Source organism: Petaurus breviceps, unplaced genomic scaffold (genome assembly GCF_028583685.1).
Source record: "Petaurus breviceps papuanus isolate PSGF00001 unplaced genomic scaffold, PetGlider_PUasm1.0 419, whole genome shotgun sequence".
Taxonomy (NCBI): domain Eukaryota; kingdom Metazoa; phylum Chordata; class Mammalia; order Diprotodontia; family Petauridae; genus Petaurus; species Petaurus breviceps.
In genome coordinates this window covers 12,139,536-12,164,937 of record NW_027186324.1, presented here as the reverse complement: position 1 = coordinate 12,164,937, position 25,402 = coordinate 12,139,536, and the positions used below count along the sequence as shown (strand labels likewise).

The window sequence follows — 25,402 nt, the reverse complement described above, 5'->3', positions numbered from 1 at the left end:
CTTTCTAAATTTTTCTAATTAGTTCTGCATTTATCAGCCTCATAAAGGCATCAGTCATAACTTCTATTCTGTTTATTTCATTATCTATGAATGGGGAGTTACAAAAAGAGATAAACAGTGATGTGAGATAAAGTGAAAAGGACGGAAATTCTGATTCTCTGTTGAAATTGTTGACAGGGGGTGGGGAGGAGGGAGACAACGAAGTTTTTCTCCAACCCTTCCTTTCCCCAAATAGTACTCAGGAACTCTTAGAAGAGAATTATTAATATTGATTTATAAAATATTTTATACTTTTATTTATATATTTAAAATGTTTTGTAAACATCCCAAAGTAGGATAAAAATCTGCATGAGTACCCTCTCCCTTAGGTAAAAATGACCTAATGTTGTTGTCTTGTGGGAGGCTGACTGATATTGAATTACACTGCTTTCTCTTCTTCTATAGGAGATGGTGCCTCAAGAAGGTCTTGCGCAGCATGAGGAGAAAATGTATGAGTGTAAAAGACCACGTTCCAAAGGTGGGGGCCATCCAGAAGGGAGAGGCTTGACTTCTTCTTCGCTTTATATGTACCAATCCCTAGGTCCCTTCCAGTCCTCTCAATGAGAAACTTCATTCTAGCTTATGATGATTAACTAGTATCAAATACACATTTCAATAGGTTATGTCATAACCAAACAATAATCATAGTTCTGAGATTTTAAGATTCCCTAGTTACTAACTAGAGAGTCATGTCACTGACCATATGCAAATTAACAGCATCTGGAAAATGAGGCATTGAGGAAGTTTTAGCTCTGGCCAAGTGCCTTATCTCTGCAGGTTGTTTTCAAGTAAGAAAACTTAGAGAATCCAAAGGAAGGACACCATGGCGTTTGAAATTATGAATGAAAATGTTTCTTGACTAGTACTTCAGACACTAACTAGCTGGGTGACCAGCTCAGTTTTTCTTATCTGGAAAACGAGGATAATAATTACACTTACTTCCCAGGATGGTTGGGAGCATAAAATGAAATCATATTTTTAATGTTTTCTACACCCAAAGTGCTATTTAAATGTGAGCTATTACTAAAATATATACTAATATTTTATACAATATGCAATATTTACATATATAATATTTATAAATAACACAGTAATATATTATAATAAATGTGTAACATTTATATAACACGTAATAAGTATAAATTTTTATCAAGTTTAATGTAAACATTCATAATTTTATAGTCATTAAATTAGGTAAAGTAAAATTTCTTAAATATAATATTTAAATATGATTCCTTTGGGGAGAATGGATAATCAGAATATATGCCATCTTGGGGTGGGGGAGGGGAGAGATGGGGAGAAAATTTGGTACTAAAAATCTTGTGGAAGTGAATGTTGAAAACTAAAAATAAATTAATAAATATGATTTATATTTATTGCATTTTTAAAGTATTTATATATACACTCCTTTGGCATTTGAAGGTCTTTATCCTTTAAACCTTTACCCTTCCTACCTTCACAGAAGCAGCTAGGTGGCACAATGGATAGAGTGCTGGGCCTGGAGTCAGGAAGACTCATCTTCCTGAATTCAAATCTGGCCTCAGACACTTGCTAGCTGTGTAAGTCTTTTAACCTTGTTTGCCTCAGTTTCCTCATCTGTAAAATGAGCTGGAAGAGGAAATGGCAAACTACTCCAATATCTCTGCCAAGAAAACCCCAAATAGGGTCATGAAGAGTCAGACACAACAACAATAAAATCCTACCTTTACAGTCTTTCTACACCTTACTATCCCTCAACACATCCTATGATGCATCAATGCAGATCCCGTCACATTTCTAAGAACATAACATGCCCCATCTCCATACATCGATACTTCCATCCCTTGTGCCCCTTCACCTCTGACTCTTAGGTTTCCAAGAGGCAGATCAAATGGTCTTCCTCACTGCTGATGTCTCTCAGATGCCTCCCATCTATTCTCTCTCTATATAGTTGTTTACATGTTTCCCCCATTAGAAGCTTTTTGAAGGTAGTTATAGAATATTGGCCTTTCTTTGTAATTCCAGAGCTTAGTACAGAGCCTGGAAATGCTTGCAGTTGACCTGATGTCACTGAAACACCAACACATAGCTTCTTATCATTCAGGGACTTACATAGTAATGATACTTAGCATTTATATAGCACTTTAAGATTAGCAAAGCTTGGGGGCAGCTATGTGGTGCAGTGAATAGAGAGCACCAGCCCTGGAGTCAGGAGGACCTGAGTATAAATCTGGCCTCGGACACTTAATTCTTAGTAGCTGTGTGACCTTGGGCAAGTCACTCAACCCCAATTGCCCTGCCCTCTTCCCTTTCAAAAAGCAAGAAAAAAAAGATTAGTAAAGCATTTTGCAAATATTAATTCATAATAACCCTTGGGAGTAAGTACTATTATTACTCCCATTTTAAAGATGAAGAACCTAATGCTGACAGAAGTTAAATGATTTGCCCAGGGTTACACAACTAGTAAGTATCTGAGGCCAGTTTTGAATCCCTGACTACAAGTCCAGTATTCTATCTACTGAATTACTTGGCTGCCTCTCTTAAATTGTGATGACCAACCCATCCTCTTTGCAAGTCTCCTCTCTTGGATTACATGACATATATTTTTCCAACACTCCTTTCCCCCAGTAGCTCTTTCTTCCTCCCTTTGTCAACTCATTTATTTAGTTAATAATAAAGATCTGAGTGTAAAAATTATATAGTCTGTGTCCAGTTAAACAGAAATATTCCCAGTTTTTGGAACAATCTTTGTTTTCCTGACTCCATATCTTTGTTCACTTGATTTTGTAAGCCTAGAGTGTCCCCTTTCCTAAACTGTACCTGTCAAAATTATAACTATCTTTCAACAACTGACACAAATGTCACTCCAATGCATCCTTCTTTGATTCATTCCCCATGTCAAATCAGAAGTGATCTCTCCTTCCTGTGAATAACATGATACTGTGTTCATGCTTCCCTTCTAAAGACAGATAGAGAAAGCATTTATTAAATCCCTATTTTATGTAGCATATATGTTTTGACTTCCCTATTATAATTAAGATCTTTATGGAAAGGCATTATATTTGGGGGGTGGAACCAATATCATGAAGCATAGGCAATAACTCCGCTAAATTTCCAACATTCTCCTCCAAGCAACTTTAAAACAAAGCCTTGAACGGAATTCCAGAGTGGCAGAACCAACAAAAAGTCAGGATGAGACATTTTCCAGCCTAGGAAAACTTAGGAGGTGGCAGGGGTGCTGGTCGGCCTGGAATGCGGTGCCAGCCACAGCAACCCTGCCAGCACAACACCAGCAGCAGGTCATGGCTGCATCCATGGTAATAGCAGCCACAAGGATACAGGGGCCATGGGCACAGCTCCCGGGCAGAGAAGAGTGTTTGTGGTAATTCACAAGGTATCAGAGCACCTGGTCATAAGTCCAAGGCCAAGAGGGGCACCAGCACTTGCAGCTGCAGAAGAACAAGGTCCCTTCTTGGGTAAAGACCGGAGCCCAGGCTAGGAGAGCAATAACCACACCTTTCCTTGGATCATGCCACTTTAGAAACATTGAAAACTTAACAGACCCCCAAAACTAACCCTGAAAACAAGAGCATGAAAAACCTGAAGCTTTGAAGAGTGCCTCCTCCACCCTGGGAGCAGAACTCAACTCAACAACAATAAAAAAGAACCTGACCATAAAAAGCTACTGTGGTGACAGAGAAGATCAAGACACAAAATCAGAAAAAGATAATATGTCAAAATAACTACAAGCAAAACCTCAAAGATAATGTGAATTGGATACAAGTCCAACAAGAATTCCAGAAAGCGTTCCAAAAGAATTTTTTAAATGAAATAAGAGAGGTTAAGGGAAAGCATGGGAAATGAAATGAGAGTGATGCAAGAAAATTATGAAAAGATAGTCAATAGTTTAGTAAAAGGGACACAAAGAAATAACACATTAAAAAACAAAATTGGAAGATGGCAGAGTTAAAGGCAGGAACTCACCTGAGCTATCTCCCAAATACATGTAAAAAATGTCTCTAAAATTGTAGCCCCAGAACCCACAAAAAGACAGAATGAAACAAATGTCCAGCCCAACACAACCTGGAAAGTCAACAGGATAGGTCTGTTTCACCAAGCTGAGAGAGAAGCACAATCCAGCACAGACCAACCCCCAGAAGACTGAATCACTGATAGCTGCAGCAGTTTCCAGACTTCTCACCCACAAACACCAAGGACAACTGAGAAAGCCAGTAGGAAAGGTCAGTCGGCCCTGGGTAAGAGAGGACCACAGTCCAGCCCTGGCCCCAACAAACCAGGAAGAAGGCTTGGGCATGATCAAGATTGGGAGTGCAGATCTTGGGAGAGAATCAGCTGTGGTGGTGGCTACTTGCAGGGCTCTCAGTCCACAGATTGAAAGGGGATCAAACAACTGGTCAGAAGAAGATTATAGGGTTCTCATTGCTAGTACTGAGGCAGGACTCTTTGGCTTTGCCCGTATTTGTATATGGGTCACAGTCCTGGGGCAAGGAGGAACACTAGCATAGCAGAGCTTGTGGGAGCAGTGAAGAGAGGACCTTCATAACAGTTCCAGGGCAGAAAAGAGAGCACAGACCAGGAGAAAAGAAAACACCTCTTCTTGGTTCATACCACCTTGCAAGAACTGAAAACTTACAGGTCCCCAGAAATATCTCTGAAAACAGTTGCACAAAAAACCCTGAAGCTTGGGACAGTGCACCCTCCACACTGGAAGCAGAGCCCTTCCTTAGCAAAGAGTTAAGAAGTCAAATGACAGACTGGAAAAATGAGCAAACAACAGGAAAAAAAACCTCAGACCATAGAAACTTACTTTGGTGACAAGGAAGATCAAAACAAAGGAGACAACAAAGTCAAAGCTCCTAGATCCAAAGCCTCCAAGAAAAATATGAATTGGTCTCAGTCCATGGAAGAGCTCAAAAAAGGATTTTGAAAATCATGTAAAAGAAGTAGAGGAAAAATTGGAAAGAGAAATGAGAGTAATGCAAGAAAATCATGAAAAACAAGTCAATAACTTAGTAAAGGAAACCCCCCAAAATACTGAAGAAAAAAATACATTAAAAAAATAGACTAACCCAAATGGCAAAAGAGGTCCAAAAAGCCAATGAGAGAAGAATTCCTTAAAAAGTAGACTTGGCCAAATGGAAAAGGAGGTCCAAAAGCTCCCTGAAGAAAGAATTCCATAAAAATTAGAATGGCACAAATGGAAGTTGATAGTCACTATGAGAAATCAAGAAGAATTTTAAAGTTAATTTATTTATTTTTAGTTTTCAGCATTCACTTCCATAAGTTTTAAAATTTCTTTCCCTCCCTTCTCTCCTCCCTCCCCTAGACAGCATGCAATCCAATATAGGTTCTACAGATGCATTCCTATTAAACATATGTTCACATTAGTCATGTTGTATAGAAGAACCAAAACAAATAGGAGGAACCACAAAAAAGAAAAAAACCACAACAACAACAAAGAAAATAGTTTGCTATACTCTGCATTCAAACTCCATAGTTCTTTTTCTGGATGAGGATGGCATTAGGTCCTTGCATTGCTGAGAAGGGCTAAGTCTATCAAAGTCAGTCAATCACACACTAGGACTGTTACTGTGTACAGTATTCTCCTGGTTCTGCTCATTTCACTCAGTATCAGTTCACATAAGTCTTTCCAGGTTTTTCTGAAGTCCACCTGTTCATCATTTCTTATAGCAAAACAGTATTCCATTACATTCATATACCACAACTTGTTCATCCATTTCCCAATTGATAGATACCTCCTCAATTTCCAGTTCTTAGCCACCACAAAAAGAGCTGCTCTATTTTTGTACATGGGGATCCTTTTCCCATTTTTATGATGTCTTTGTAATATAGCCTTAAAAGTGGTATTGCTGGATCAAAGGGTATACACATTTTTTTAGCCCTATGAGCAAAGTTCCAAATTCTTCTCCAGAATGGTTGGATCAGCTCACAACTCCACCAACAATGAATTAGTGTTCCAACTTTCCCACATCTTCTCTAACATTTATCATTTTCCTGTTCTGTCATATTAGCTAATCTGATAGGTGTGAAGTGATAACCTCAGAGTTATTTTGGAAGTCAAGAAATTATAAAACCAAACCAAAGGAATGAAAAAATAAAGTCAATGTGAAATATCTTATTGGAAAAAACAACTGACCTGGAAAATAGATCCAGGAGAGATCATTTAAAAATTATTGGACTACCTGAAAGCCATGATTGAAAAAAGAGCCTAGGGGAAGCAACAGCACTGTGCACCAGGGCAGGCCAGGAAACAATGGCACAGGGTAGGCCGGGAAGAGGCCTGACCAACAAGGGGGACAAGTCATCCCACCAACCACAAGGGCCATTACCAGGCCTTTCACCAAAGGCTGGGACTGGAAAGAGCAAGGTAAGAACCAAATGCAGGGCCCCTGTCCAGGTCAGCAAATACTCCTGGGACTACAATTCCATAGCCCAGAAATTAAAAAAAACATCCCCTCAAGACCTCCAAGGATCAGGATGGCAGAGTGAACCCAACCTGCTCCAACCCCCCCTACCCTGAAAACATAGTAACTATTGCCCCAGGGCAAAACCCTCAACAGTAAAGGATTGGGATCCCTAGAGGAAGGGTGTGGCTAGGGCCCTGACTCAAAATGGGTAGAAAGCAGACTACAAAGACTCTGGAGTCCTACTATCCTCAGAGAGAGGAACCAAACTCAGAGGGAGTCAATGTGGACTCCACACTCACAGCTGAAACATCAACAGGGAATGGGTCCCAAGCACAGAAAGCTCTCCTAGATGAGCTCAAAAGGAACTTTAAAAACCAAATGAGAGAGATAGAAGACAAAATGAATAATTCTTTTAAAATCAAAATTGAAGAATTAGAAAAACATTATAGTGAAGAAAACAGCTCCTTCAAAAGAAAAGTGTATGATATGGAAAAGGAGCTCCAAAAACTAACCAAGAAAAATGATTTGCTAAAAACTAGAATCAACCAAATTGAAACAAATAACTCCATGAGGAACCAAGAATTAGTCAAACAAAACAACAAGAATGAAAAATTAGAAAAAGAGGTAAAATATCTCAATGGAAAAATAACTGACCTGGAAAACAGTTTCAGGAGAGAGAACCTGAGAATCATAGGCCTACCAGAAAATCATGATGAAAAAATGAGCCTGGACAACATTCTCCAAGAGCTCATTAAGGAAAATTGCCATGAGATACTAGAACCTGAGGGTAAAATAGAAATTGAGAGAATCCACCAGACACCTGGTGAAAGAGATCCCTAATTGAAAGGTCCTTGAAATGTTGTAGCCAAACTCAAGAACTACCAGGTAAAAGAGAAAATACTTCAAGTGGCCAGAAAGAAACAATTCAAATATCAAGGAACCACAGTGAGGATTGCATAGGATTTGGCAGCCTCTACACTGAAAGATTGGAGGCAACGGAATTCAATTTTCTGCAAGGCAAAAGAGCTGGGGTTACAACCAAGGATCACCTACCCAGCGAGACTGAGCATAGTCTTCCCAGCAAAGAGATGGTCATTCAGTGATATAACAGATTTCCATACCTTCCTGATGAAAAAGCCAGATCTCAATGGAAAATTCAACCTCCAATTACGAGATACAAGAATGACATAGAAAGGTAAACAAGGAAAACACACACACACTCACACACACACCCTGTTATTTAATAAGAGAAAATTTGGGGGGTGGCCAGGTGGCTCAGCAAGTAAGAGCACCGGCTCCAGTGTCAAGATGACCTGGGGATCAAATCTGGGCTCAGATACTTAGCACCACACCCATGTGTGTAACCTTCAGCAAGTTACTTAACCCCAATTGCTTTAAAAAAAATAAATGAGAAAATTGTTTATAGACAAGTAGAGGGTATGAGTATAAATTACACAAAATGATGATTAAAAAAATCTTATTAAGGGCTACAAAGGGACTGCAATGGAAGAAGAGGAATGAATGAAGTGGAAAAGGGTAAATCATGTCACACAAAGAGGCATAAAAACAATATAGCAGAGGAAAAGAAGGGAAGGAGATGAGTATTATATGAGCTTTTCCCTCATTGGGTCTGGTGCAAGGAGGGAATAACAACCAGTTAAGCATGGGACTCTGTGCAAAAGAGGTGCAAAACGTATCATATTAGAGGGAAAGAGTGGAGGGAGAGGAGCTTCTTTCCTGTCACTCTTGGTGCAAAGAAGAAATAACATACTTCATTAAGTATATATAATATAAGATATTTATAAGTATATGAAAAATGCTCTAAATCACTATTGATTAGAGAAATGCAAATCAAAACAACTCTGAGGTACCACATCTCACTAGTCAGATTAGCCAAGATGACAAAACAGGAAAATGACAAATGCTGGAGAGGATGTGGACAAATTGGAACACTAATGCATTGCTGGTGGAGTTGTAAACTTATCCAGCCATTCTAGAGAGCAATCTGTAACTATGCCCAAAGGGTTATAAATAATTTCATACCTTTTCATCCAGCAATACCACTTCTAGGGTTGTATCCCAAAGAGATCATAGAAGTGGGAGGAAGACCCATATCTACAAAAATATTTATAGCAGTTCTTTTTGTGGTAGCAAAGAATTGGAAATTAAGGGAGTGCCCATCAATTGGGGAATGGCTGGACAATTTGTGGTATATGCATGTTATGGAATACTATTTGCAACTATACTATTGTGCAACAAGAAATGAGGAGCAGATGGATTTCATATTTACATGGAGAAGCTTATACGAACTGATGCTGAGTGAGAAGAGTAGAGCCAGGAGGAATTTGTACACAATTACAGACGCAATGTATGTGTGACGACCAACTCTGATAAACTGGACTCTTCTCAGCAATCCAGAGTCATAAGTCAAACCCAAAAAGACTCATGATGGAGAGAGATGTTTACATCCAGAGAAAGAACTGAGATTGAACCCAGAATGAAGCAAACTACCTGCCCTTTTTCGTCTTCTTGTTTGGTTTTATTTCCTCTTTCCCATTCTTCATTCCATCTGTTACAATCCTTCTTTATAACCTGACTAATGCCTAATGTGAAAGTATTTGCAGATACTATATTTGACTGTATGCCACCATGGGAGGGGGAGGGAGGAAGGAGAAAAAATTTGAAACTCAAGGAATTGTGGTAATGAATCTTGTAAATTAAAAGTAAACAAATTAATAAAGACAAAAAAAGAAATAATAATATACAATTCCACAACTGACTGCCATAAAGTGAAAACACAACAGGATTGAAACTGAGTTGCACAAGGATAATAATAACAAAAAATAATAATAATAATAATTTTCCCCTTTCAAAAAAAAGAGCCTAGCCATCATCTTTATAGAAGTTATCAAGGAAAACTGTCCTAATATTCTAGAACCTGAGGGTAAAATAGAATTGGAAAGAATACACTGTTCACCTCCTGAAAGAAATGCCAAAATGAAAACTCCCAGGAAAATTACAGCTGAATTCAAGTTCTCAGGTCAAGGAGAAAATATTGCAAGCAGTCAGAAAGAAACAATTCAAGTGTTGTGGAACAACAATCAGGGTAACACAAGATTTAGCAGCTTCTACATTAAGGGATAAGAGGATTTCCAGAGGTTAAAAGAGCTAGGATTAAAACCAAGAATCACCTACCCAGCAAAACTCAGTGTAATCTATAAGGGGAAAAATTGATATTCAATGAGGTAGAGGAATTTAATTAATACTTGAGAAAAAAAGAGCTAAATAGAAAATATTACTTTCAAATACAAGATTCAAGAAAAGCATGAAAAGGTAAACAGGAAAGAGAAATCATAAGGTACTTATGTTGAACTTAAAGTTGAACTGTTTAAATTCCTACATGAAAGATACTTGTAACTCATGAGACCTTTCTCATTATTAGGGTAGTTGGAGGGAATATATACGTATGTCTGTATGTATGTATGTATGTATGTATGTATGTATGTATGTATCTATCTATCTATCTATCTATCTATCTATCTATAGACATATGCAGAGAGAGGGAGAGAGAGAGAAAGCACAGGGTGAGTTGAATAAAAAGGGATGATATCTAAACAATAAAATTAAGGGGTGAGGGGGGAATGTACTGGGAGAAGAAGAAAGAGAGAGGTAGAATGGAGTAAATTTTCTCATATAAAAGAGGTGAAGGGGAAGAGGGGGAAAGTGAGAGGGAATAAGTGAACCTTACTGCCATTGGAATTGACTTGAGGATGGAATAACATACACACTCAATTGAGTATCTTACCCTACAGGAAAATAGAAGGGGAAGGAGATAAGAGAAGGAGGGATGATAGAAGGGAGGGCAGATTGGTGTAAGGGGTAATAAGAAGCAAAATACTTTTGAGGAGGGACAGGATGAAAGGAGAGAAAGAATAGAAGAAATGGGGGTAGGGAGAATAGGATCAAGGGAAATAAAGGTAATGATAGTAACTGAAAAAAAATTAAGGCAAGTTTCTCTGATAAAGGCCCCATTTCTCTAACATAAAGAGAAATGTGTCAAATTTATAAAAAATATGAGCCATACCCCAATTGATAAATGATCAAAAGATACAATCAGTTTTCAGATGAAGTAATTAAAGCTATCTATAGCCATATGAAAAAAAATATTCTAACTCACTACTGATTGGAGAAATGCAAGTTAAAACAATTCTGAGGTACTACCTCATACTTATTAGATTAAATAATTGGACAGAAAGGTAAATGACAAATGTTGAAAGGGATGTGGGAAAAATGAGACATTAATGTTCTGTTGTCAGAATTGTGAATTGATTAAACCATTCTATAGAGCAATTTGGAACTATGCCCAAAGGGCTATAAAACCATGCACACCCTTTGACATAGCAATACCACTTCTAGGTCTGTATCCCAAAAGAGATAAAAATAAAAAGAGAAATGACACATATGTACAAAAATATTTATCGTAGTTTTTTATGGGAGTAAAAAATTGAGGGTATGTACATTGAATGGAGAATGGCTGAATAAGTGGTAGTATGTAACTATGATGGAATACTATTGTACTATAAGAAATGATGAGCAGGGTGCTCTCAGAAAAACCTAGAATGACTTATATGGATTGATTGATGCAAAGTAAAATGTACTGGGTACAAAGTTACAGCAATATACTAAGATGATCAGCTGTGAATGATTTTAGCTATTCTCAGCAATACAATGATCCATGACAACTCTGAAGGACTTAAGAAGAAGAATGTTGTCCATCCCAAGAGAAAGAACTGATGGTGTCTGAATACAGATTAAAGCAACTTTTGGGTTTTTTCCACTTTATTTTTCTTGAGATTTTTTTGTCTATGTTTTCTTTCACAGCATGACTATTATGGATCTGTTTTGCATGACTACACATGTATAACCTATATGTAATTGCTTGCTTTCTCAGTGGGGGGGTGGAGAAGGGGATAGAATTTGGAACTTAATGTTTTGAAAACAAATGTTGAAAAGGGTTTTTTTACATGTAACTGTGGAAAAAATAAATATTAAATAAATACAAAAAATTAATAAAATTTAAAACAACAATTAAAAAAACAACCAGGATTAACCAAATTCTGAAGTATAAAAATCCACTGAAGAGAAGAACTAGTTAAAAAGGAGAATTGGCCAAGTTGGTGGAAAAAAGCTCACTGAAGAAAACAATTCCTTAAAAAGTAGACCCGGCCAAAGGGAAAAAGAGGTATAAAAACTCACCAAAGAAAATAACTCCTTAAAAATTAGAATTGGACAGGTAGAAGCTAATGATTCTGAGAAATCAAGACACAATCAAAGCCAAAAAAATGAAAAAAAAAATAGAAGATAATGTGAAATATCTCACTGGAAAACAGATCCAGGAGAGATAATTAAAAATTATTGGACTACCTGAAAGCCATGATCAAAACAAGAGCCTAGACATCATCTTTCAAGAAATTATCAAGGAAAACTGCCCTAACATTCTAGAACCAGAGGATAAAGTAGTCATTGAAAGAATCCATCTATCATCTCCTGAAATACCAAAATGAAAAAATTATAGCCAAATTCCAGAGCTCCCAGGTCAAGGAGGAAGTACTGTAAGCAGCCAGAAAGAAACAATTCCAGTATCATGGAGCCAATCAGGATAACACACGATTTAGCAGCTCCTACATTAAAGGATCAGAGTGCCTGGTATGTATTAAATACTTAATAAATGCTCTCTCTGTCTGTCTATATCTATCTATCTATGTCTATCTGTCCATCTTACCGTGTCTTCCTACCTATCATTATCTCCCCCTCTTTCTATCTATCTCTGTCTATCTCTCTATCTCTGTCTGCCTGACTGTCCTTCTATCTGTCCATCATCTTGCTACCTTCCAACTAAGTTTCCTTTCAAGGAATTTAGATGTAGGAAGATGACTAAAGCATGAAAACTGAACGATGTTTCAACATAGACCATTCAACATAGAGCACTCCAAAAGTTACCTTTCCTGATTCTGCTAAATCATGTAGGAGCTTTAGGGTCTCTTTGAGATCTTAGGGAACTAGTGCTGAAAGGACTTGGTGTTTTGGAATGACATGGCAAATCCTTGTTCTGTGAAAGATGTTGTGTTAGTAAAAAGAAGGTGCAGCTTCGAGCTCAGTCTCTCTTCCTGCAACTCCAGTTGACATCATATAACACTGTGACTTTCAGGGAACAGTAGGCTGAGGCTGGCCTTTCTCCTCCCTAGTGTCATGGTTACCATGCCCAAGAGACAGTTAATAAAGAGGAGGTCATTAGAAAAGCTTGTAGCTGGGTCCTAGAAGTCTTTGTTTTTTCTTTTGTGTTCCTTTCTGATCTTTGGTGAATGAGTATCTATCCTGAGATGGACATGTCCAGGACTGGCAATAAGTTATGAGTTTGAGAGGTTCAGAAGTCTGGTCCCTTCGAGTTGTAGCTCAATGGTGGTAGGGAAGGAGACCTCAGCAACTCTTCTAGCACTCTTAGAGGACCTAAAGATTGACCCAAGCCTGCCCAATACAGTGCAACACTTCAAGCTGTTTGGACTGTACAGAGTCAAGGGAAATGTAAAATGCCTAATTACCATTCCAAAAAATTGTTTTGCGTTTTTTTGAAGTTAATTTGTCATCTTCTCATTGGACATAGTAGCTATAAGGTGAATTATTTAATATTGTTTTATGTTTTGTTAATGCACACTTTGAGTCTATGTTTAATTTTCCCCCTACAGATAAGAATAAATTTTTTGTCCCACATTTGATTCATATTGTATACCTTGAACCTTTTTTGACTTCCTTTTGGGAAAAGTGAGCTATAATAATAGTGCTAAGCAACTGTCACTTAAGACAAGAGGGTAGGGTTTAAATGAAATAAAGAGCGGAAGAAAAGGAAACCAAATCCTCTCATTAAAGGCTAGTTTCCCCCAGAATTAAAGCTAGTCTAACTGCATGAGCAGGTTCAGAGCAGAAAAGACCCTTAGTGGAGAGGGGAATCAAATAGTATCCCAGTCCTTGTGGGTCCAGCTGTGGTTCCTCAATATTAAAACAGTATGAGAATTTATCAAATAATATAAGAGATGTTTCCTTGTAGTTTATGATTAGGTATAAAATTAGTGGCATGGGTAATAGTTACTTTCAGTTCAGAAGTTCCCTTGTTCTTTCTGCCCCTTTTGCTATGAGTCTTCCTCAAAACTAAGTCATAGAAGTATAAAACCCTAATATTAAAAGATAGATCAGTGGTCAGGTAGCCCAAGCAAAGGCATGAGTCTCTTCCATGATATTTCCAAATGGTCACCCGGCCTCTGTTTCAACATCTGCAGTGATAGGGAAATCACATCTCGAGCAATCTATTGCCTTTTCAAATAGCTCTAATTATTAGAAATTCTTCCTTCTGTTGAGCCAAAAACTTCCCACCTATAACTTTGACTCCCTGGTTCTAGCTCTGCCCTCTGGAACTATAAAAAGTAAATAAAATGAACCTTGTACATGATATCCCTTCGTGCCTTTAAATGTTTAAAGGCAAATCTCATTTCCTACCTTCCCATTTCCACCTCTACACAATCTTCTTTTTTCTCCATTCTCATTCCGCCAAACTTCCTGATTAATCAACCAACAAGCATTTCTTAAGTGCCTACCATGAGCTAGGTACCTTGCTAGGCACTGGGAATGCAAATACAGAAAATGAAAACAGCTCTTCTCTCAGAAAGCTTTCTTGAAGAAAAGTTCTTTTCTAATAGGAGAGACAAGAAATATTGTATATATATATAATGTATATACATATGTATATATATGTACTACACACACAAAATAAATGCAGAGAGAATACATACAAATAAATGCAAAATAGTTAAATAAGGTAGTTCGAGAGGGAGACCCTTAATATTTGTTTGGGAGAAAGAGGGAGGACCAGCAAGGTGTGTCTTGATGTATGTCTTGAAGGGAGGGATGATATGAAGCAAAGGCGAGGAAGGAGTTCTTTCCCCGATGTACAGAAACTAGAAATGAAGTTTCATGTAGAGGGAGAAAAAGGCCAGTTTGGCTATTTTGCAGTGTATGGGAGGGAGGAATAAAATACAATGAGGGTGAAAAACACTTCTCTCACTGTATTAGCTCCCCGGTTACTATTGTTGGGCATGCTGGAAAGAGGATTCCTGATCAGCTATGCATTGGATTAGATGACCTTTGAGGTCATATAAGAGCTTATATTTCGAACATCTCTAGCTTGTTAATGAATCTCCTTAAAATGTAACATTCTCATGGTCTGACCATTAGTCTTTTTTCTTAATTTGCTCTCAGAGAACTCATCATTGATTTCAACCAAGGTCTCTATGTGAATGATGCCAAAATGTTACATCTTCAGTCCTAACCTCTCACCTTTCCCTGGTATCCTATCTCCAATTAGGAGACGGGATTCTCCATTTCCATATGCGTAACCTGAAAACATTCCTTCCCTCACACGAAACAATTCCTCTTCCCAGTTTCCTCATTTATGAGGTAAGAGCACCACTGCGCCATATTATCATAGCCACCAGGCTTACACTCTTTGATTTCTCCCTCACCCTCGTTCCCTTTCCATCCAGGGAGTCAACATGCTTGTTCATTTTTTTCTTAGTGTCTTTCAAAGTGGTTCCCTTCTCTCAGTTCTGCAGCTGTCACCCATGTTTAGGTCTTGAATATTTCATGCCTAGAAGGCACAACCACCACTTTGTAGTATACCTGATTCTAGCCTCTTTCTACTTTAATCTATTTTGTACATATAAGCAAGAATAAATATTCTCAAATAGGCAGTAAATATGTGTTAAGTGCCTATTAGGTTACTCCCTATCACTGACCCACCACTCAAGTCAGTCTAATCTTCTACACAAATTCTACCCATTTCTACCTTCATTTTAGGTCTGATTGTCCCATCTTCTTGAAATACCTTCTTTCCTCCTCTCTATGAAATTACACCTATCATTTTAAGATTTGACTCAGAAAGAAGCCTTCCCCTATTTATGTCATATATACCCACTCCTTCTTTGCTTCACTTAGCACTTAGTTATACTTTGTACTATGTAATTTCTTATTTGCTTAGGTTTTCAGTGTTTCTGGTATATTGCCTCATATAAGGCAGCTAGGGTGCACAGTAGGTAGAGCTCTGGGGCTTGGAGTTAAGAAGACTTGAGTTCAAATCCAGCCTCAGACACTTCCTAGCTGTGTGAATGAGGGCAAGTCATTAAACACTGTCTGCCTCAGTTTCCTCAGTTGTCAAATGGGGATAATAGCATCTACCTCCCAGGGTCATTGTGAGAATAAAATGAGATATTGTAAAGCATTTAGTACAGAGAGTGGCACATAATTAGTACTTAATAAATGCTTATTTCCACCCCCTTCTCTGTCCTTCTTCCCTTATTTATTTATCTTGTCTTCCTTTCTAGATTATGACTATGCCAGGGGAAGGAACCCATTGAGGCCAGGATGATAAGAGTGATAGAGTAGAAAGATGTTGGATTTGGAGTTAGAAAGAAATACCTAGGGGCGGCTAGGTGGTGCAGTGAGTAGAGCACTGGCCCTGGAATCAGGAGGACCTGAGTTCAAATCTGGCCTCAGACACTTAACACAAAAACTAGCTGTGTGACCTTGGGCAAGTCACTTAACCCCAATTGCCATCCAAAAAGCAAATAAATAAATACATAAATGCCAGAGTTTAAATCCCCTATCACCCATCTACTAACTGCATGACTAGAGTCAAGTTTTAATTAACTTCTTTGAGCCTCAGTTTCCTCATCTGTAAAATTAGAATAACAATACCAACAGTTCTATTACATGTGACTAGTGCCATCTCTAAAGGGAATCAAATGAAACAATTCACTTCAACAAAGGAAATTCAGCAAGCATTTCTTAAAGTGCCTAGTAACTAGAAGGCACCATCACTGCTAGATGCACAAGCATAAGTATATAAAAATAGTTCCTGCCCTCAAAGGACTTACATTTCATTGGGTACTAAAGCATATAAAAAGATAAAAGATAAGTAAAGTTAAGATACTTTGAAGTGGGCTCGAACACAATAATTATGGTGATGAAAAAAATCTTCATTTTTCTAGGAGGTGACATCTGAGCTTTAAGGAAGCTAAAAAGAATGGAGATCCAGGACAAGGCGATCAGTAAGGAATGAATGTAGTGCAGGATGTGGCCTGCACAAAGGCACAAAGGCAGGAGGTGCAGTGTCACACTAGGGGAAGACCACGTTTGCCAGTTTAAATGAAAGGAAGAAGAGTAAATAAAATAATTCAGAAAAAAACAGGCTGGAGCCTGACTGAGAGAGGCTTTAAATGTCATGCTGAAGAGTCTGTTTTAAATTGAAGGGAATCACAGAATATTCTTGAACAGAGAAGAGACAGGGTCAGTGTAATGTTAATGAGTTAGGAAGATCTGCCTCCCTCATTAAGAGGCCTTTGTGACCTGCTTTGAGCCCTGGCCCAGCTCACAGAGCTGTAAATCATCCTGAGCCACAGAGACTGTTGGGGGAGGGAAGCTTGCTTAGGGGAAGCTGGCTTGTAGGAAGGCTTTCACACCTTTTGCTAACTTCTAATTAGGCACTGAGTCACGAGTGTTGTGATGCCTTCTGGCTCTGAGAAGTGTATACTGTGAGCTGGTATTTTGCTTCAGGGGCTTGCTTATGAGAGAGCTCCCTGACTGCTCAGATGTAAAGGCTCTCTCTATCCAGGGATGTATGTAAAGTGTGTAGTTGATTCAGGCAGTCAGAGCCCTGTCTGTTGGTCTTTATTTCTCTGCTTGTATTTTCTCTGTTTTTTTTTTCTCTAAAGTTCAGGGTGTCGACTTTTCCCTGAACTAGTGAATGTAATTATAAAAGATTGTTGACCTCTTAAACAGCTGTCTTTCCTAGTAAAGCAGATCTAAGAACCTGTGCTAGCAGCCATCCTGGGTATGCCAGTGTGGTTGCTGTTACAGTCAGTCCTGTATTTTAGAAAGATAGAAGAAACATAGAGACTAATTAGAAGACTATTACAATAGTCCATCATGAGCTCCCAAATGAAGGTGGTGATCCTAGTAAGGGAGAGAAGGAGATATGAGAGTTATTGTAGAGATAGAATTGGTACAACTTGGAAACGTTGTTGTATGAGATATTTGTGAGAATGAAAAGTCAAGTATGACTCTGAAGTTACAAACTTGGGTGACTGAGAAGATGGTTGAGCTCTCAACAGGAATAGGGAATTTTGGAGGTGATGGACTTGAAGGAAATAGTCATTGTTTCCCTTTTTGAAATTTTTATTCTAACAGGACATCCAGGTGGAGATACCCAGTAGGGAGCTGGCAATACAGAACCAGAACTCAGGAAGCAATGAGGGTCATTTAATGCAGATTTGGGAGCCATCCTAAAAAAGATGATACTTGACCTGATGGGAGCTTATGGCATTACAAGGAGCGAGAGTACACAGAAAGGAGAAAGCCCAGCATAGAACTTGGGGAAAACCTATGGATAGAAATAGGGCACTGATAATAAGCCATGAAAGAAACTGGAGAGTGGTCAGATGGGTAGAACCAGGAGAAAGTAGTGTCACTCAAGTTATCAGTGAAGAAGTTACTGAGGTATTATCACGCCAGAAAGATCAGGAGGGCTGAGGGCCAAGAGAAGGGCTAGTAATTAAAGGATTGCCATTAGTCTTAGAGATAGCATACATTCCAGGGGTGAGCTTGGAAGTCAAATTACAAGGAGTCAGGAAGTAAATGGAAAGTAAGGAAGTAGAGATCAAGAGTGTGGATGGCTTTTCTTAAGGGTTGGACCATAAAAGAGAGAAAACATTGAGAATGATGATTTGAGGAGAGGTCAGGGTCAAGTGATACTTTTTTGAGGATTAGGAAAACCTGGGACCGTTTTCAGGTAGCAAAGGAAGGAAGCAATAGGAAGAGAATGATTGGATACAATAAAGGAATGGTCAAAGGAGTGAGCTACAGAGGTTATAGGAGGAAATGTGTTCAGGTGTGCAAATGTGTTCAGGAACTAACCTTAGCGAGGGCTACCTAAATGTCAGACACCATTCCTATGTGATCTTTTATATCCCCCACAGGACTTATTTGGCTAGAACATGGGGTAGTGGGTTCTTTTCCTCGATTTTGGAGGGAAGGGGGTGGGGGAAAAACCTATGTCTAATTCAGCAATAGGACATTACATTTCCAGGCATTTCCAGCAATAGAATTGGGAATGGAGCCATACCCTATGACTAATCTCTTGGAGATGACAATAGTGGTTCCTTACATGACAGTACTATTGAGAACCGAAGTACGGCTGCTGAACTCAGGAGAGTCCGCTCACTAGGACATGATCTTGATACAGGCACAGCACTCTTGATAATCAACAATTTCCATCTAGGACATAAGTTTTGAGAACCTGTTGATACAGAAATTTATTTGGGAGAAATAGGCCCTGACTATAAGGTTCGGACTCTTTCACAATAAGGTCTTTATAATAATATCAGCTTTGGAAGTAAAGCGATTTGCTCATTTCTGTGTTTGCGGTGATTTTTTTTTCTTAAGACAAATCTTTGTTTCCTTGCTCTAAAGGTATAGCCTCTTCATCCCCCTGTGGCGAGGTGTCTGAATGGATGAAGAAGTAGAGGTGACAAGTGTTTTATAACAGTTGCTCCTCTTCTGCGATGGTAGATTCGAATGGTTTAAAAAGTAAGTGGGGGTGGCCAGGTGGCGCAGCGAGTAAGAGCACCGGCCCCAGTGTCGGGATGACCTGGGATCGAATCTGGGCTCAGATACTTGGCACCACACCCAGAAATAACTGGCCGTGTAACCTTGAGCAAGTTACTTAACCCCAACTGCTTAGGGGTGGCCAGGTGAAGCATTGAGTAAGAGCACCGGCCCCAGAGTCGGAATGACCTGGGCTCAGACACTTAGCACCCACCGAGAAACACCTAGCCGTGTAACCTTGAGCAAGTCATTTAACCCCAATTGCTTATGGGCAGCCAGGTGGCACAGCGAGTAAGAGCACTGGCCCCAGAGTCGGGATGACCTGGGATCGAATCTGGGCTCAGACACTCAGCACCCACCCAGAAACACCTGGCCGTGTAACCTTGAGCAAGTTACTTAACCCCAATTGCTTTAAAAAAAAAATAAGTGGGTGCTATAGGGAAAATAGAGCCCTAGAGCCCCAAGATAGGAATGTCTCCTTCCAAGGTACCCAGCTTCCCTTGAGCAAACTGCTTGTACTGTCTATATTTAAAGTGTTTTGATGAAAAGAGGGGTCTCAGGAGATAAATAATTCTGTCTTGATTGGTGAGTCTCTGTCTAGACTTCATTAGAAGTCCAAGACATGCTGTTCACCTAACTTTTGACTCATTCTCTGTTCCACTTTCAACACCAGCTGCCTGATCACTTTGAGAATGACTCTACCCTGAAACTGATTCAAGAATCGATGAGTCCCCACATAAAACCACTATATCATCAGAAGTCCTTAGGGCCTAAACAATCTTTTATTTTTTATCCCCAGTGCATATAATAAGCACTTGGTAAATGCTCTCTCTCTCTCTCTCTCTCTCTCTCTCTCTCTCTCTCTCTCTCTCTCTCTCTCTCTCTCTTTCTCTCTCTCTCTCTCTGTCTCTCTCTAATGCAAGGTAGGTAATGTAGTGGATAGAGCACTGGGTCTAAGTCAAAATACCTGACTCCAAATCTGGTCTTGGTCAACTTACTAGCTATGTGACCCTGGGTAAGTCACTTAACTGCTATCTGCCTTGGTTTCTTCAACTGTAATATGGGGATAACAATAACCTACCTCCCATGTTGTTGGGAGAACCAAATGTGATATTTATAAAGCACATGGCACAGCGCCTCGCACAGTTAAGAGCCTCATAAATCTTGTTTTCTTCGTTCCTTCTTCCTATCTCTATATTACTGGATTAACTTCATTTCTGAAGAAATGGAAGAATTGAAATCAAAAGGAAAAGAAGAGAATGAAGAGTGGTCTGTGTGCAGATCGATGTGTTCAGAGATGCCAGGGACCATGCGGTTTTTGTTTGGTTTGTTTTTGCTTTTGTTACTTACCTGTGTTATTCGGATCACACTTTTGGAAAGCTTTCATGAGGTCAGATTTCCGGCTAATCATTCTCTCTCCTAATATCCTGAAGGCAGAAGTTTCAACAAGATCCACCCTATTTTAAGAAATAAATGATATTGGTTACTAAATTATTCATAAACTTTGATCTGAGGATCTCACTAGTCTGATTATATACCCCAAGGATACTATTGACAGCAAACAACAGAAACCAAAAAAGCAAAGCTCACACATACAATAATGTTCATAGAAGCATTATATATGATGCCCAAAATCTGGAAACAAAATAAGGATCCATTTACTGGAGAATGGCTGGACAAATAAGGAGGCATAACATAAGGGCAACGTAATATTATTATGCTATGGTGAATGATGAATATAAACAATTTGGAGGACTAGCTTCAAGAGCGCTCAGAAAAAAACAGAACCCTTGCATCAAAAACCAGCCAAGACAGTGGCAACGAGCTCTAAAGGAGTGTGACATTCTTCCGTTTTCCTATGGCTGTTAACCATGTCATCAGAGAAATGAAAGAGTAACAAACAACATAGCTGAGAAAAGACAAGCTAGGCCAGGGGTGGGGAACCTGTGGCCTCAAGGCCACATATGGCCCCCTAGGTCCTCAAATGCAGGTGCTTTGAATCCAAATTTCACAGAAAAAACACCCTTAATAAAAGAATTTGTTCCAGTTACTAAACACTCAAATAGAAGTGAAGCTTCACAAGAACTCGAGCCCTCTTTGACTTCTGCATGGACTTGTGGGACAGTGTATCCCAGGCTTTGGGGGAAATATTTTGCTCCAATTATTCTTATTATAACTTCTTAGTAAATACCTCTAATTAAAAGCTAATGAATTTAGGTTGGATAATTAATATTAACTAGATAATCAATCTGGAGCATATTGGTGGGGACTTTTAAGTAAAGGTGTTAAAACCACCCTGATCCCCTCAGGGTTACCCCTAAAATCCCAAGGAGTCATGTCATTCCCTCTTGGGCTCTGTTCTGCCAATGCTAGTGGAAGTCTGGGGAAAATAGCCCTAAAGGGAATGTTAAACTTGGAGAAAGCGAAGTATAGCAGACACAAAACAAGACAAAAAAAAACAAAGTCAAAGGCACTATAAAATAGCTACAACCATGTAAACAAAGTCACCGTTTAATAACAACAAACTTCTGGTCAAATATAACAGTAAATGTTAGTACCATATTGCCAGAGTTAAAGGATTCCCTTTAACTTCCCTTTCTGTTTGATATTGATCATCTTTGGGAGGTGGGGGTGGCGAAAGGGGTGAAGGAGAATAGAATATACTTTGTAAAGCAATTTGGTTGTTTGTTGCAATATTGTCAGAAAAAAAACTATCAATAAGCTTTTAAAAATAAATATTTCACATTAATATATTGCTTCACTATCATTTGTTACTAGTTTTCAAAATGAATTACACAAATTCCTTCATCTTGCTTCAAACACTTGATCCCTGGGATCATTTAGTCATTTTATATTATGTTTTAGGCACCCAATCTCCTCTCCCCCGTTTACTCCCCCTACATACAGTACTAAATAGCAGAATGTTTGAGCTAGAGATCATCTAGTAATCAGGGTGGGGAATCTACATCCTCAAGGCCACATGTGGCCTTCTAGTTCCTGGGTGCAACCTTTTGACTGAGTCCAAGTCAAACAGAACAAATCTTTTTTTTTCTTTATTTTTTTTTACAGAACCAATCCTTTTATTAAGGGGATTTATTCTATGAAGTCTAGATTCAGCCAAAGGACAACATTTGAGGACCCAGAGGACCACATGTGGCCTCAAGGTCATAGATTCCCCACCCCTGATTCTAGTTCAACTCTTTCATTTCATAGAATAAAAAACCTAGACCCTAAAAAGTTGTGGCTTGTCCAAGGTCACTTAGCTAATAAAGACAGCCAGAATTTTAGAACAGTGAGACAGTAAAGAGGCAAGACTAGAAGATAAAGGGTCTGAAGTCAAAAACTAAAAGGCAGAGAAGTAGTTAGAATTTGTATTATATAGCTGAGGAAAGTTCCTGTTTATATTAGCTCTTTGAGCTGGAATCAGCTAATTTCTAAAAACCACTTAAACTGAGACGAGAAGAAAATAGCTTTCCATTATAATGAGGGTAGACTGGCATAAGGAGGGACCGATCCTGGGAGCATCACAGATATTCTCTCCTAGTCCAAACAACTGCGGGTGTAGGGCTGTTTCTGACCTTACGAGATGAGGCACTTATACTAAATGATTAATAAGTCTGGTTAGGAGTCTAGCCTAGGCCCAAGAGAACTTATGAATAAAAGGTTGCTGACCCAGAACTTAGAATACATAAAGACCAACCTGCCTTCTCATTACTTACTTTCCTTTGTGGCCATGAAGCGACAGGACAATTTTGAGCTTCCCCTGTGAAGTAGGCGGTGGGACAGGCAGTGACCTTGATTTTCACATAGTCATAAAGGCTGTGAGAACTTCCCCCCTCTGTCTCTTTGTGTTTCTTCATTCCTAATCTTAGGTGAATGAAAATGCCAAGATGAAACTGTCTAGATGGTGAGTATCAACTGGAAAAAATAGGTAAAAGTGTCTACTAGCGCCCCTGGCAGAATCCCAATGAGGAGGGCCAGTCACTTGAGGAGGGCAGAAGCTTGAGTGAATGTGTGTTATTGTAACCAAGAGAATGTCTAGCTCTTCTCAAAGAAGGCATGAAACCTGGATGCCTGTCTGACTGGCTGAAGTTACACCCAAGGTAACATCAGGACAATTCCACAAAGGGAGAAAAAGACTCTTACATAGATGAATGCCAGATACATGAATTCACTCCTATTCTCTCTCCTGAGTTCTAGTCCCACACTACAAAGTTCCTATTGGACATTTTAACTAATGCTCCGTGGGCATCTCAAATTCAACATGACCAAAACAGGAATCATTATCTTTTTCCCTAAATCTATGCCTCCCCAAAGATTCCCTATTACTGTTAAGGTAAAACATCCTTTTGTGTTGACTAGGTCCACCATAAATTGATTCTATATAGTCTCAGCTGGTCCTCTTTGCATCAAGGAAGTCTTCTCAGCACTGCTTTATTGAGTTGAGCAGACCACTCACCACAGCATCTTTTCCAATTTTTTTCATCTCTTATCAAGCCTCTCTCCTTCTGCCCTCTCCCATGAGGACCTCCCTTCATACTTCCTTGGAAAGACTGAGGTCTTTGAACAAAAGCTCCAAAGACAGGCATGCAGCATTGGATCTGGAGTCAAGAAAACCTAGCTTAAATCCAGCCTCAGACCCTTCCTAGCTACATGACCCTGGGTAAGTCCCTCCACCCGCTTCTGCTTCCACAAGTGTAAAATGGGGATAATAGTAGCAGCTACCTCCCGGGTTTGTTGTGAGGATCGAATGATGTAGTATTTGTAAATCATGCACAGTGCCTGAACGTAGTAGGTGCTTGTGTTTAGTGTTATATCTTGCCGTAATCCCTCCTCCTTCACCGTTGTCTCACATGAAGAGGTGGCCTTCCCTTTGCCAAGGTAAGCTCTCTACGTGTTCTCTTGATCCCACCTCCTCCTGTCTTCTCCAGTATACTGACCTCACTATTACTCTGTCTCTCTAATCCGTAATCTCTCCCTGACTACTGGCTGCATTCTTAACCTTTACAAACATGCTATGTCTCTATCATCTTTCAAAAACCATTACTTCTTCTCCCTGTCCCCATCAGCAATAACTCCATCTCTTCTCCCCTCCTCAGCTAACGTAGGTGCCTCCACTTCCTATCTTCTCCCTTGCTTCACAACCCTCTGCAATCTAGCTTCCCACCTCATGATCCAACTGAAACTGCTTTCTTCAAGTTACCACATCTCAATCTTCTTCCTTCATGAACTTCACACTATTCTCTGCACATCTGGCAAAAAATAGCTCCTAAAGCCAATGTCTGACAACTTCTTCTCTTCCTCTATCCCTTGCTGTTGTTCAGTCATTTCTTTTCAGTTGTGTTAGACTCTTTGTGAGTCAGGGTTTTCTTAGCAAAGATACTGGAGTGGTTTGCCATTTCCTTCTCCAGATCATTTTACAGATGAAAAAACTGAAGCAACTAGTGACTTTAATTTAATTTTAAAATTAAGTGAGTTGCTGCAATGGTAATGGCAATATCCCCACCCCTTAATAAACCTAGGGAAATTTGAAGACCTTCCCTGCTTTGAAGATTTTCCCTGCCCCCTAATAGTGGGAGGGTTTTGCTAAAGGGTGGAACAGAGCCCACAGGAAGCTGGGAGTAGGAGCAGTTAGAGATGGAAGGAGGAGATGACACACCCAGGCACACAGTTAGGCTTGTGAGTATTGGTTTGTGGGAAGGCTAAAGGATGGTGTGACTCTCTGTGCTGTTATGGTATGATAACTTCTTTGCTACTATGCTGGATTCAGCTTTCTGTTTGGGGGATTCAGTTTCTTGGTGTCTGAATAAATGTTTTGCTTCTGTCTTATATATGGAGAGTCTGTTATATTTTGTGCCTGAGCACTATGCTGGCATGTTTATAGTCTCCATTTGCGCTGTAAATATTGTGTGGGTGATACACTTGCCCAGGGTGACACAGCTAGTAAGTGTCTGAGGCCGGATTTGAACTCAGGAAGATGAGTCTTCTTGACTTCAGTCCTGATACTCTATCCCCTGTGCCACCTAGCTGCCCTGGCTCTCCTATCCCTGCTATTTGATAAAATCTAGTAACTTCCTATTACCCTTAGGAATAATTATAAACCCCATCTCTTTGGCACTTTCCCAACCTGTCTCCAATCTAACACTATTATTATATTATAATATTCTATTATTATTCTATTACAATTATAATATCCTTATTATATTATTTTCCCTCTTCACATACTC

At 39.2% G+C, this 25,402-nt stretch overlaps 1 protein-coding gene across 3 annotated transcripts in view; it reads right to left on the bottom strand.

The window, feature by feature from the left end:
• The window catches only part of PPEF1 (protein phosphatase with EF-hand domain 1), a 171,365-nt gene that overhangs the window by 6,529 nt on the left and 139,434 nt on the right, over nt 1-25,402 (bottom strand). For all 3 annotated transcript variants that reach the window (XM_069100717.1, XM_069100716.1, XM_069100718.1), the window contains one exon: nt 20,526-20,632. In XM_069100717.1, the coding sequence (XP_068956818.1) occupies nt 20,526-20,632 (107 nt within the window). The remainder of the gene's footprint in view (nt 1-20,525; nt 20,633-25,402) is intronic.